General features: G+C 35.6%; 1 protein-coding gene across 1 annotated transcript in view; it reads right to left on the reverse strand.

Annotated features, from left to right (window-relative positions):
• Positions 1-14,893, reverse strand: part of Dgkb (diacylglycerol kinase beta) — a 702,490-nt gene that overhangs the window by 493,026 nt on the left and 194,571 nt on the right. The window contains exon 5 of the mRNA XM_051175084.1: positions 12,426-12,579. Within this exon, the coding sequence (XP_051031041.1) occupies positions 12,426-12,579 (154 nt within the window). The remainder of the gene's footprint in view (positions 1-12,425; positions 12,580-14,893) is intronic.

The following is a 14,893-nucleotide window of genomic DNA, read 5'->3' on the forward strand; positions in this document are numbered from 1 at the left end:
TTCCCATTAATAATGACACTTATGTCTCCCAATATATAGTTCAGTATCTTTCCTTTTACATTTTTTGAGAGTGAATATGAAGACCAAGTAACACAAAAGCTGTTTCTTTTGCTTCAAGTGATTGTATTTAGCTCTGCATATCGTGTGATTGATATCAACATTCAGTTTCTCCCACTTGCCTTACTTTTATGGCTTTAAATGCTTTACCATAAAAATGAAGAAAGTGCACACAGAGGCGCTACATATTCATACATTTTTATAACTATGTTCTATACACATTTATTGTAATACAAAAGAAAACCACCAGAAAAGTAAGAATTATAATTAAAGTTCACTAATTTTATCAGGAATAAATAATTTTTACTTCAAGGGTATTTTTGAATGATGTCATCATGTGCACATATGTGCATATATATATATATTCATAAACATTTTTCCCAGAGTTGTAATTATAAGGACGACATTAGTAAAATTAAGTGATGCCTACTACTACATTCTGCAATAGCATGGCTTTCACTGTATTCTCATCTAGACACATTCACATTCTGGAAAAAGCTAAAAGGATTTGTTTTTGTAACTTGTTTCTTCAGTCTCTTTCTAAGGACCAATCTCAGGACCCCAGACATGCTAGGTGAGCACTTATGACTCACCACCTGGCTTAAAATGATCCTCATAATGAATACATTTAATTTAACATCAAGGCTCAAAAGTGTGTGTGCGTGTGTGTGTGTGTGTGTGTGTGTGTGTGTGTGTTTAAAAGTTTGTGTTTATATACATGTGGGGGCCAGAAACTGACATGAGCTGTCTTCTCCAATGTCTCCCAGTACATTCTTTGAGAGAGAGAGACTCTCACTACACCAGGGGTTCACAGATTCAGCTAGACTGGATAGCTAGAAAGTCCCAAGGATCTTCCTGTCTCTGATCCTCTGACAGAGGCACACCAATGCCTATCATTTATATGGGGGCTGGGGATCAAACTCAGATTCCCATGCTTGCAGAGCAAGCATATAAAGCTGGAGTCATCTCCTCCGCCTCTCAAGGTTCAGTACTTATTAAATGCTTTGTCCCTTTGCTTGTTTTGCCTGTTTTCATTTATTTGGTTGTTTCATTTTGTTTTGTTTGAGACAATGTAGCCTAGGATGGCTGTCTAGCTTGCTAGATTACTGAGATAGGCCTCAAACTCCTGATAATCCATATTCTATCTCTAAAGCAATTAGCTAGGTCACAACCTTTCCACAGTAGGCCCAGTTAGCACATGAATTTCTAATATACATTAAATAAATGCCTTTACTTCAGTTTGCATTGTTTTTAAAACCATTCTGTTTTAGATAATGACAAAGGCACCACTATTTCTTTAAGCATTACAAAAGAAATGTGCAAAATTACTATCATAACTTATGTTTCTAAATCTACAATGAAACACTAGAAATTGTGGTTTTATTTTTTTTATTCTGTTAATATGCAGACATTCATCTCTCCTATAAAGCAATGTATTGCAGCCATATTTATGACCATGGTTAGTGTCATGGATAGGCAAATAAATACACTTGACACAGTACTGTCATATATATTATTATTCTGACACTTAACCTTTTAAACTACCAAATATACTTGTCCTAAAATAACATTATAGTTATTTTTATTCTTTGTACCAGAAAAGACTAGAAGCAAAAGAGGCTCATCAATAAAAAGAAATAAAACATGACACGTCATAATTCCTAGTAGTGTCTGAGGCTAAACAAATCCTGACATGTGTTCTGCTTTCATCTACATGAACATGGAAAAGCAATACCAATTATAGAGTCTTAAGTAAGTAGCAGATGACAAGAAATATAGGCTCATGTAAGTAGGAGCACAGAGATCATTTTGAAGGAATGATACTAACAGGCCTTGGGCTGCTGTGTCCAACAGTTTTCAGAGTGGTCTTATTTGAACCCATAGTTCTGTTTTGGAGATGTAGAGGTAAAAAGTCAGTGATTAAAGTTAATTGCTGCTCACAAAACTTCATGGAAGTAAACTACTAAAGATATTCCACTTAATTCAGAGTTCACTTCAGAAGGCTAAAAGCTAGATCTATCTGTACCACTATGGTCCAACAATTCCAGCTGACACCTGAGAGCTAGAAACTAGAAGACCCAAAGTTTAAAGGCAGGATCAGCTACACAAAATGAGACTCTTTCACAAACAAAACAAAATTAAACTCTAACAACAGTAAAAATGTTCTAAAGTTCCACTCATTAGTACAACAGCGTAAACTACATAGTGATTTTGACTAGATACAAGGTAGTGAGTGAAAATGGACATTTGCTTCATTTAAATTTGAGTAGCTACCAGTAGTCAGTAGCTATCTTGTTGTATTTTGCCATGCATGGTGTGTATATGGAGGCCAGAAACTGACATCCAATGTTTTTCTAAATATTTTATGTTGTGTATATTGAGACACAATCTCTCCCTTCACCTGGAACTTAAAGATTCAGATACTGTTCAACTACCAAGCCCCAAGGATTCTTTGCACATAATTAAAAGTTGACTAAAGCTGATCATGGTGGCATCTACTTGTAATACCAGTGCCCATGAGGTAGAGTATCATGGGTGAGCTTGAGCGTGAGCTACAGAGTACCTGACCTCACTAAAATATGGATGCCTATTCCTTGTTATCTGGATATAAATAATAATAATAAAATAATAAACTATTTATTAGGGAACATAATTCCCATTTGCCCATAGTCCGCACATTGACTCACCGAATGCAATTGAAATAGTACTGTTTAAACTTATGGCTTGTCTTTCAGAATGTATGATATACAAAAAATTTAAATAAAAGGAAAATTTGTTTATGATGTGAGAGAGAGAGAGAGAGAGAGAGAGAGAGAGAGAGAGAGAATCTGTCTCTGACTCTCAGTAAATGATCTAAGAGTACATCAGTTAGTCCATAGACATTTGGAAGAAAATAGGGAGTCCTGGACACAGCTGAGAGTTTTAAATTTTCATCTTCCATTTGACCATGCTTTGTAACAGCCATTGTAATACTGTACATTTGTGAGTGTACACGTGTAATTATACGTGTTCATATGTTTGTCCAATTTTTAGCAAAGTTGGTTATGGTGAAATGGGTTATAAGACAGATATAAAACCTGCATGCTGCTTAAAAACACAAATCTGAATTAATACACAAGGCATTTGCCACTGAGCATTTAAATAGCTCTTGAGTAGTGACATGAAATTACTGATGAAAGCAGATTCCAACTTCTGCTGCAATAGAGCATTGGGCATATGGGAAGGAAGCAATCTCTCAGGACTGTGATCATTTTCTTCCTACTGTGAGAGAGGACTGCAACAAGTCCCTGGTAAGGGCTGTGAAGACTGATCTGGGTTTCTGCAGCACCAACTGTATTATTTTATTTACCTTTATTAATATATTACAAACCCTGAATATCTTTTTGAACATGGGAGTACAAAACATTATGATAATACTATTATTTAACATTCAATTATTAAGATACACATTTTAATATTTTATTCTGCAAAGAGTAAATTAAATAAGAGAATATTTTAATGTTTACAGTTTGAAGATTTAATTTATGGAGAAAATTCGGGCAAGAGAGTATTTTTAAAACTGAAAAATCCACTTAGTAATTATAACTAGAGAGAACACTTCCTTATCTGGCATGAGTAAGAGACTTGGAGATCTAAGTTTTGTTGGTGGCAACATAAAATATTTGTTGATGTCAAATAAGTGAAAATTACAGCTACCGCTACTATTAACAATTAGAAAAGTGAGGCTGGTGCAAAGCAGTGTGACACATGCAATGGTTTGTGTAAATAAAGGACATCCTTAATGGCTAGAAATTCTTAGATTTTTTTCCTAGAGCAATTATGTATCAGTTTCTATGATTATTTCATCAATAAAAAATTATTGCTATCAGTTGATGGAACACTGTATTTTATATGCTGACTACTTCTTCAGTGTCAAACACATATTAATGTCTGTGTGGTTTGAGTGTGAGGAGACCTTGTTTACCCTTGGTTCACTTCCAAAAACTCACATAGTTTATTATATATAATAAATAATTTGGAAGTCATTCAGGTCTACACAGTGAGACCATATCTCAAAACACAACCCAAACATGAATAAAAAACGAAAATATGTCCAATGGGCTCAGAAACCTGAACAAGAAATGTTTCATAATTCAAACAGTTAGAATTTGGGGATACAGGAGACTTAGCCACTCATTTCAGAGCTATTGACAGAGGATAGCTCTGTAAGGAGGTACAATGTTATATAAGGAGTGGTCCCTGGTAGGTTGATTATACATTAGTGAATGACTGTACACTCGTGCATATTTGGCAGCATTAGTTGTTCTCAGTGAGTGGTGGTGGTAATAATGATGCTGGTGATGATGATGATGATGATGATGACGATAAAAGAGGACAGGAAATTGAGAGGCCATATAGAGGTGGATTTGATAGGGCTTAAAATAGTGGAGATGAGTATGAATAAAATACATTCCTTGAAATTCTCAAGGAATTATTATATTTATTTAATTATGTTAAAACAAAACAAATGCCAAGGGTCTTATGTAGCCAACCCATGCTTCAATCATTAGAAATAACTGGCTAAAGAAGAGGATTGGAGTTCATGGGGAAGAAAGATGGAGAATTAGTAAGGCAGAGAAAGACTGTAACATCATTACTTTCTTAATTAGGTTGCATGGGTCAAGGAGCAGAGCAGGGTATCTCAGAAGTCTGGAGTCATCAGGAGACTATGTGTTCTTTTTCTCTATCACTGATTGGTTTACCAGTAAAATTCTACTTTTACAGGTAAGTTTAATACTACCAATCCATGAGCATGGGATATCTTTCCATCTTCTGATATCTTCTCCAATTTCTTCCTTCAGAGACTTACAGTTCTTGTTATATGTGTCTTTCATTTACTTGGTTAAAGTTACCCTCAAAATATTTTATATTATTAACAATATTTTGCATTTTGAAGGTTGTTGCTTACCTGATTTCTTTCTCAGCTGCTTTGTCATCTGTATATAGAAGGGCAACTCATTTCTTTTTTAAGTTTTCCTTATATCCACTCACTTCACTGAATGTATTTATCACCTGTTGGTGTTCCCTGGTGGAATTGGGATCACTTATGTGTACTATCATATCATCTGCAAATAGTGATACTTTGACTTCTTCTTTTCCAATTTGTATCCCCTTTATAAAATTTTGTTGTCTTATTGCTCTAGCTAGAACTTCAATTACTATATTGAATAGATATGATGAGAGTGAATAGTGGGATTGAGTTTCCCTCCATTTAATTTGAAGTTGGTTTGTTGTATATTGCTTTTAATGCGATTAAGCATGTGTCTTATAATCCTGATCTCTCCAAGACTTAAAAGATAAATCATAAGGACATATTGGATTTGTCATGAATTGGCAGTATTAACAATAAAAATGACCTTTTTACCAAAAGCAATTTACAGATTAAATGCAATCCCCATCAAATTTCCAATGTAATTCCTTTCCTTACAGATATTGAAAGAAAAACTTTATATGGAAAAACAAGAAAATGAACAATCCTCAATAATAAAAGAAAATTAGGAAATATTACCAACACAGATTACAAGCTCTACCGCAGAGCTATAGTAATAGAAAAACAAACAGGTGACTTAATAAGACCCAGACATAAACTCTGGGTTACCTTACTTTTTTGACAAAGAATCCATTTTATAAAATAGAAAACAGAAAGCATCTTCAATAAATGGTGCTGGCAAAACTGGATGTCAGCATGTAGAAAAATGCAAATAGGTCAATATCTATCACCTTGTACCATATTGAAATATAGATGGATCAAAGACAGCAACATATAACCAGATACACTGAACCTGATTGGTGAGAAAGTGGGAATAGAATTTAATGCATTGTCATAAGAGAAAACTTCCTGACTAGAACACTAGTAGCAAAGACACTAAGGTCAATAATTAATAAATGGGACCTAGGAAACTAAAAAGATTCTATAAAGCGAAGGACACTGTCAACCTAAAGAAACAGAAAAGATCTTCACCAACCACACATCTTATAGAGGCCTTATTTCCATGATTTATAATGAACTCAAGAAACGAGACATAAAAAAAATCCAATTTAAATATGGGATTATGGGATACAAAAGAATTCTTCTCAATAGAAGAATTGTAAATAGTCAAGAAACACTTAAAATGCTTGAACATCTTTAGCCATAGAGAAATGTAAATCAAAATGACTATGAGGTTCCATCTTACAACTACTGGAATGAATAAGATTAAAAATACAAGTGATAGCTTATTCTAGTTAGGATGTGGAGCAAGGAGACACTGTTCCATTGCTGGCAGGAGTGCAAAATTGTACAGACACTTTGGAAATCAATATTGCAGTTTCCAGAAAACTGGGAGACAATCTACCTCAAAACCCAGCTGTACTACTCTTGGGAATATACCAGAAAGATGCTCAGTCATACCACAAGGACTATGCTCAACTATGGTCATAGCAGCTTAATTCATTATAGCCAGAACCTGAAAACAACCTAAATTCCCCCCAAGAAGGAAAAAAAACCTAAACAAAACAAAGCAAAACCCACAAAAAACATGGTACATTTACACAATGGAATAGTATGCACATTTTAAAAACAATGACATGAATGAGAATTAAAGGCAAATGAGTAAAACTAGGGGAAAAAATCATCCTGAGTGAGGTATCTAAAACGCAGAAAGACAAATATGGTATGTAGTCACTTACAAGTGGATACTAGTTATACACTATAACCATGCTACAATCCACAGCCCCAGAGCAGCTAGGTAACAGAAGGCCACAAGAGGCGACACATGGATCTCCCTTGGAAGGAAAAAAAAAAGATCTTATGGGTCTACTGGAGGAGGGTGGGAATGAGAAAATGAGGGATTGGATTTGGGGGGACAGAGAGAGAGAATAGAAACCTAGTGCAAGTGAAGTTCCCAATTATCTAAAAGGATGACCCTAGGCAAGGCTCATAGCAACTGATGATATGTAGCCTGAATGGGTATCTAATGTAGCCAGGCAAGTGGGATACCAACCAGCCACACAACCTTTGACCTATAGTCTGTCTTGCCTATGGGATGTGTTGTGTGTGGGGGGGCAACGTTGCCACAGGGATTTTGGGAATGTCATCCAATTACCGTTCCAGCCTGAAACCCATGTCATGAGAGTGTACACACCTCTGAAACTGTGTGGGGTGCTAGAACCAGAGGATGGATGGCCCAGAATCCTAGGATAGGAGTAAACCTGATTGGGAAAAAAAAGTCAATATAATGATGCTGAAAGATGCCCTGCTATTCTCATAGACTGCTGAGTACCCCAATTGTCATGAGAGAGACTTCATCTCGGTATTGATAGAAACAGATGCAGAGGTCCACAGCCAAGCTAGGGGAATCCTGCAGAAGGAGGGAAAGGATTGTAGTAATCAAAGGGCCAAGATCTTCACAGGAAAACACGACAGATACAATTAACCTGGGCTCATAGGAGCTCACAGAGACTGAACTAACAACCAGGGAGCCTGCACAAGATTAACCTATGCCCTCTATATACAAGTGACAGTGTATAGCTTGGGGGGCTCCAAGTAGAGCAGGGGCTGCCCCTAATGCTTTGGTTGCCTTTTGGGAACCTTCTCCTCATACTGGGTGCTTAGTCTTAGCACAACTTGATATGCTGGACTTCGTTGATACCTGTGGTAGGTCTGCCCCTTTCTGAACAGAAACAGTAGAGGAGTGGATGCCAAAGGGATTGGGCAGGGTGTAAGATAGGGTCCTGAAGGAAAGGAAGGAGGGGTATAAAATAAATAACTAAAGCTAGTTTAAAATGAAATTTAATTAAGAGGCCATCTTAAAACCAAATAACTTTTCCAAGGGATGGATTTAAAACTGAAGAGGTGTATCCAGGCATGGTGGCCCACACCTTTAATTCCAGAACTCATCAGGCAGAGACAAAGAGCTCTATGTATGGTCTATGCCAACCTGGTCTATAAAGACTTCAGGATAGCCAAGAATATTCCACATTAAAAAATAAAATACACCACAACCAATCAAACAAATTGAAAAAGGTAAAAAATCCCATCTACCCAAAACTAAAGAGGCACCAAGGCTATATAAATATTAGGGAATACATATGAAAATGGTAGCAATATGCATTTTTATAACATTTCTCTCAGTACTAAAGCTGTAGGGATTGAAACAGAGATCACAATACATTTGAGAGTGTGAGAGTCACTTTTATAACAAAGAAATGGCGTAATATCTGTAACTTGGGAATTTTCTTGGAATGGAGGGGAAATCAGAAGTTGTGTATCGCAGTGCTACATCAGGTACCTAACACACTGAGGAGGTGGAGTGGCAGGATAGAGTTATTTCAGCATGTTAGGAGGGGGTCCACATACCCAAAGCCAAAGGTAGATAATGTAGAACAGATGGCATTACAGATTCTCACAAAACTAATTTCTCTATTTCACAAAATGTCACACAGATTATTAGGCATTCAGTGACAGTGTCAATGAATGGGTTATGGTTATGATTACAGTTATGGTTATGGCTATGATTAGGATTATGGTTAGATTTATATACAAAAACTTTGTTACTATTTATGATAGTTAACATCTTGTTGTTCAAGACAGGGTTTCTCTGTAGCTTGGGAACCTGTCCTAGAACTAGCTCTGTACACCAGGCTGGCCTCAAGCTCACAGAGATCCACCTGCCTCTGCCTCCTAAGTGCTGGGATTAAAGGTGATAGTTAACATCTTTATGCAAAGAAAATTGAATATTTTAGTTTCTTATAATATTATCATATTTGAGGATAGTATATTGGTGATAGTACCTTCATTCCTTTTTTTTTTTTTTTTTTATTCTGTTTTATCGAGGAGGTCTTATTTTTCAGTTCACACACATATCTTATTTCTGTTGAGATTGTTCTAACAAATGAAGTTCTATGAGTTTGATCATAGTCATTACAGTGACTTTCTGTTCAGAAGAAACCTGCTATTTTCCAAATGCAACTTTATTTTGTGTAGGTAAACTATTTCAAAGAAAGTTCCTAGGAATAGAAAAAAAAATGTTTTCAATTTCTGGTCTAATGATACCCTAGTCTTTGCACTTTTATGCATTGTGTCCATTGTTTCTTGTTCCTCAGGAAAAAATATCAAAGGTGTTACACAAACATGGGGTAGAATGGATCATAGAAAGTATGCTGGACACAGTTCTTCAATAAGGAATCATACTTTGAAAGGGAACTTGGATTAATTTACTATTGCTGCATGAGAGTTGCACAAGCCTTATTGCTTTCAGGTACATCTACACAGAATATGAAGTTATCACAAATCAGGTAAAGCCTGCATAATGCTTTATTTGTCTGTATTTTGGAGCCTAATTTGGATGTTATTCCTATTAAATTTGACATTCCTATTTTGGACTAGTATGTGTTATTGGGGCAAATAGGAACTTAGAGATCCAAATTCTTTATAAAAAGCACTGAAGTCATTAGAAAGACAATTTCCCTTATTTAATGCAAACACATTTGTAGGGTACAGGTAAACAAGTATTTTGTTTCCTTGGAATCCAATGACAATGTTGCTCATGTTAATTTTACTTGCAGATCAAAATAGAAACAGTCTCTTCTAAATATGTGCAGTCAAGAAAATCATGCAGTTCTAACTATTATGACTTACACAGTAGCAAAGGGGCTTGTGTGGAGAGCTTTCTAGAGCTACTGTAACATGAGTGATACTCAAATCACTAAACACAATAGGCAGAAGCCAGTTATGATAAGCATGACTAGCCATTGTCATATATAATGAACTTTTGTCCCATGGAAGCTTGATTTTAGAAAGCTGGCACCACATGTGATTCTACTTGAAGAAATTAGTATTGCCATTTGTGTGGAAGTAGCACATCGTGTCATGGTGCAGGGTAGTTATCAGATTGCCTGGGTTTTATGTCTGTTGATGGTTCTACCATGTACACAATTTTAAAAAGTGTATCATCAGAGTACAGGGATTATCCTCCTGCTGTCACCCCTGGTCTTTGCACCACACCCTTCTCATTACACTGCTGTGCTGTCCATGGTGCTATGACTGGTACTCCAAACCGGTGACTCTATAGAGGACTGAGAGCTTTCTGGGATTGGAAATGTCCGAATGATTTTCATAAAGATCCTAAGTGTTTTTCTCATTCTCACTTTCTCAAGATTGCATGCTGAAATATGGAAGAGACCACATGACATAGCACACAAGTATAAACAGGCATAGATGGAATCATACAGCTAAAAATTGGAAGGTATACACAAAGAGTTTCAAGTGTAATATAATCTCATACTTCAAAAAATCACTTTAGGTTTGCTTTTAAGGATAGGAATAATTTCTAAAATGATTTACTTTGTTATAATATGATGGGTTCATTACTTCTAGAATGCTGCATCTTTAATGAATCAAATATTAATAAATATCATTCAAATAAATTTAATTATTGAATCAGAATATACCTAAAATCTTATAAGACTACTATGCAATATGTAAACTGGATATCTTCTAGGTCTCAAGAGGCACACTGTCAGAGACAAGAATCTGGGAACAAGGACAAAGTGTGGTGATATATTGTTTATGATTCATTAAAGCCACTAGAGATCAAAATAGCAAAGTAGCCAACTAGTTAGCTATAGAAGCTATGTGGTGGTGATATAGACCTTTAATCCCAGGATTGAGGATTAAGAGGTAGATGGATCACTGTTAGTTTAAGGCCACATTGACTACTCAAATCAATCCAGTTTTAAGAGAAACAGCTGACATTAAGATGATCTCAGCTGATGGGAGATGTCATTCTGTAAATATGTTTCTATTATTGGCTAATAAATAAAGCACTGTTGGCCAATAGGAAAGCAAGATAGGAGGGACTAGGAGACAAGGAAGTTTTCAGGGAGAGGTAGAGGAGATTCAAAATGTAGGACCAGGACAGCAGAACTTTGGGCCCTCTCTCTGGTAAGATAAGACCACATGGAAATTCTTATATTAATGAAAATGGGTTAATATTTAAGACAGAGCTATCCAATAAGAAATGCTAGTAACAGACCAATAGCATTATTTCTAATATAATATCTCTGTGTGTTATTTGGGGCTGATGTGGCTGTGGGACCAGGCCGGCAGGACAACCTACTCATAACACTTAGCACTTGGGATCACATGCCTTTAACCCCAGGACCCATCAGAGGTATTTAATACAGGAACTGGGTCTCAGAGCTGGAATTCATTCTCCAGCCACATTCATGATAGGAAGGCATTGATTCTTCAGCCACACTGAGGAGAGGTCTTTCAGCCCTTTCAGCCTGAGGCAGATGTAAGAACTATTGTCTGCCTGCTTTGCTTCTTTGAACTTCAGCTTGAGCCTCAATATCTGTCTCTGGGTGTTTTATTATCATGTTACACACAAGGTCAGCTTCTTGCTGGAATAATCACCTTAGCATTTCATCCTACAACACAGGATTTGGGTAGCAAAAGTGTTCCATCTCCAGCTTGAGTTAGCACCATCTGAGTCACAGTGAGACTCCTACTAATTGGTAAAGCATAGCTGTCCTTATACCCATTCAGAACTCTGAGGTTCAAGTCTGCTAATGTTACCACCGAACTTCCCATCTGAGAAGCTGCCAAGGAAGTTGTTCTACACAAAAGAGATCCTTGGTTAAATCACCCAAAACTGCTCTTATCTGAGAGCTTGTCCCAGCTGCAAGACTCTGGTTTTCTGCTCCTCCAACCTAAGGACCATACAGGTTGTATTGTTCCAGCAACCTCAGTTTACATGCTATCCTTTTTTAGTTCTCCATGACCTACTAAACAAATTCATGTTTTATATTCTTGGGTAAAAAACAGTGAAATACCTGTTTTCCTGATTGGATTAATTAACCATAGTGACTAATGCACTATGCATCCATTAAAAGCTACATGTGGTCAATGAAGCAAATACCATGCTGTACAAAATCTAAGTAAGAAAAATAAAAAATGTTCTCAGCTCACAGCTCTAAACCTATGTGTATAATAATATATGTCATAGTTGATTTTGAATATTATAAATTTACTATGTATCAGTCCTTTTTTATCATATTTTCAGATATATATCTACTTATATTTGTGTAGTAATTTTTTTTAAAATTCCAGCTTGATGAAAATGCCTCTTAAGATCATTACAGAAAATTAGACTTGTATGCCAAATTATAAGTCATAATGAATCTGTGTTGTTTATTTATTTAGAATATTTTAAAAATCACCATTAAGTATAAATTCCATTGTAAACATACAAACAATTTTCAGTCAAATGTCCTTTCTTATGATATGATACTCAAGTCTCTGCTACAAGGTTTACTATTCTTCACTTCTAAGCAAACCTACTTACCACCTGAAAGGAGAGCAGGCTTGCTCTTTACATTTGGACTGGAATGGGGGAATTTGTTGCTGAACGACATGAATAGGTGTGCAGTGAAATCATCTGGGAGGTCAGCTTCCAGAAAGGTCTTCATGAACAGTTTGAAGCCTTCAAAATCTATGGTCTGAAAAACAAATTTTAAAATGTAATTTCACATCCAGTGCAATGACAAGACATTGGATCCTGTTTAAATCATTAGTAACACAAATTACCTTAGATGATTTTTTATAACCAAATCTAAAACAAAATGAGAGTAATATGAGGCCAAGGCATGGTGGTTCTATGCTATCATGGGCAATGACAGGTATGTGTCTCCCCTTTGATTGTGTAGAACAAAGAAAACATGATTTTGAGTTAGATGTTCATATCTCCATGGCAACCATGTGACATAAAATTTTACCCTTTGAAATTTTCTTTCCACCTCCATCAACAGGGACTGTTATTTCCAACCCCACAGATTTGTGCACAGTAGCTTAGATATTTAGTATGAAAAAGCTAATATAGATTCACATATTTATATTGCAGGCTGACAGAATGATAGAACTCTCACTTCCTTTTTTCATGGCAATGGTGATTATTTCTTTTTAGAAATGTAAAAAGTGATCAACAATAATTTCAAATCAAATCAAGCAGCAACTGATTAAAAATTCCAGAATGTCACGTACAGACTTCTAATGGAATACATTGTAAGGTCTTTAAACTTCTCAAATTTGTAGTCATCTGAAAGCAATTATGTCAGAGTGAGAGCCTTAAGTCCAACTTGAAAGGCTATGAAAGGAAGGCATTGCCTCACTTCAAGCTTAATATGGACTTCACAGGGAGTCTCTGGTGAGCATGCCTTGTCTCAGCAAAGGAGGGCAATGGGTAAAACGACTGTTGCAGAAATATTGAAGCAACTGTAGGGACTTTCAGGACAAAAGTATGTGGATAATATTGACTAGGCTTGACCAATACTCCCACGACTAAAGGAACATGTTAAATGACTGTTATCTGGAAACAGGTGCAGTTGGTGGACAATAAAAAAACTTAGGGAATTGTCCTAATCAATTGAGGGGTTTGGAAGACTTATAGAGAAGACAGAATAAAACCAGGCCAGTGAGGAACAGTAATATGTATGGGATGACCAGCCTCACAGGAACCTGGTGAGACCTTCTGTCATCCAGGTTAGTCAGTACACTGAGATGAAACTAAAAGTCAGGAAAATCTGGTGATTGATTATTTTTCAATTTATTACAGTTCCTGGAAAGTAAGAAAAATGTCTCTAAACTATTCCTTTTTCAATGAGAAAGTGCATATCTTGTATGTTTATTAATTTTTGAGAAAAGAAAATGTAGATCTTTTATATGGTTATTCATTATTAACATATTGATTTCATGTTATCATATTTGGAAACCAAAACAGTATCTTTCCTAGATATTTACAAAAACATAAATTTTTAAAGTATGTATAGTAAACTGCAAACTATGGATAATAAACTGGTTGTTTTATTTATATATGGTATATATTGTTTATATTAAAAGTTATCTCAAAAAATTAAAATAATCTATTACCTTTGTTATTAGTAATTCCTTCCTAAAATTATGTATGAAATTAACATGTTGACTGAAAGAAAATGATTACAAAGTACTTTACAGAAACTAGGGTGTATTTTAGTAAAAAAAATATAAAAAGTATAAGAAAATGGTAGTTTTTTCTTGGAAATAGATGGGTTATTTATTTTGCAGATCAATTTGCCTGTTTTATTATCTCAAAAATTATAAAATTCACTGTTTTATCCTAAATCAAAACCTCACTTTTGTCCTATTATTAGGTAACACTTTGAAACTACTGAGTTCAGAGACTAAGACTTTTAAAAATCTTTAATTTAGACTACATGCACAGGGGGAGGGCCTAGGCCCTACCCCAAATGACTTGACAGCTTCTGATGGTACCTCATGGGGAGGCCTCACCCTCCCAGGGGAGTAAGTTGGGGGTTGGGATGTGGGGGTTAGGGGGGGTTGGGAGAATGGGAGAGAGAGGGAATTGTTACTATAAATAAAATAACATTGCTTCTAATTTAAATAAAATTTATATAGACAAAAACATCTCTCACTTCTCAAAAGAGAAATATTGTAGACACAAGCCTGGAATGTCCCCTTAGGTCCTCAATGAATTCTAGGTGGTAATTTCACAAGATCTGTGGCTAAAGTTTATATTGAAGATGTGAAACTGTTTTCTGATAATCTAAACTATTCTTGGAGGAAAATATTTCTATTGACCTTCTAATGTTATATATGGTACAATGCTAACAAACCCAATTGACTTCATAAACAAAACTTATCTGACTCGATGTTTCCAATTCAGTCATTAAGGAAATATTTTCCAATGCTTTCTAAGTTACCCATTACTTTTTCTATTAAAAGATTTCAAATATAACCTAAAATCTTGCTGCCTAAATA

Source organism: Phodopus roborovskii, unplaced genomic scaffold, assembly GCF_943737965.1.
Source record: "Phodopus roborovskii unplaced genomic scaffold, PHOROB, whole genome shotgun sequence".
Taxonomy (NCBI): Eukaryota; Metazoa; Chordata; class Mammalia; order Rodentia; family Cricetidae; genus Phodopus; species Phodopus roborovskii.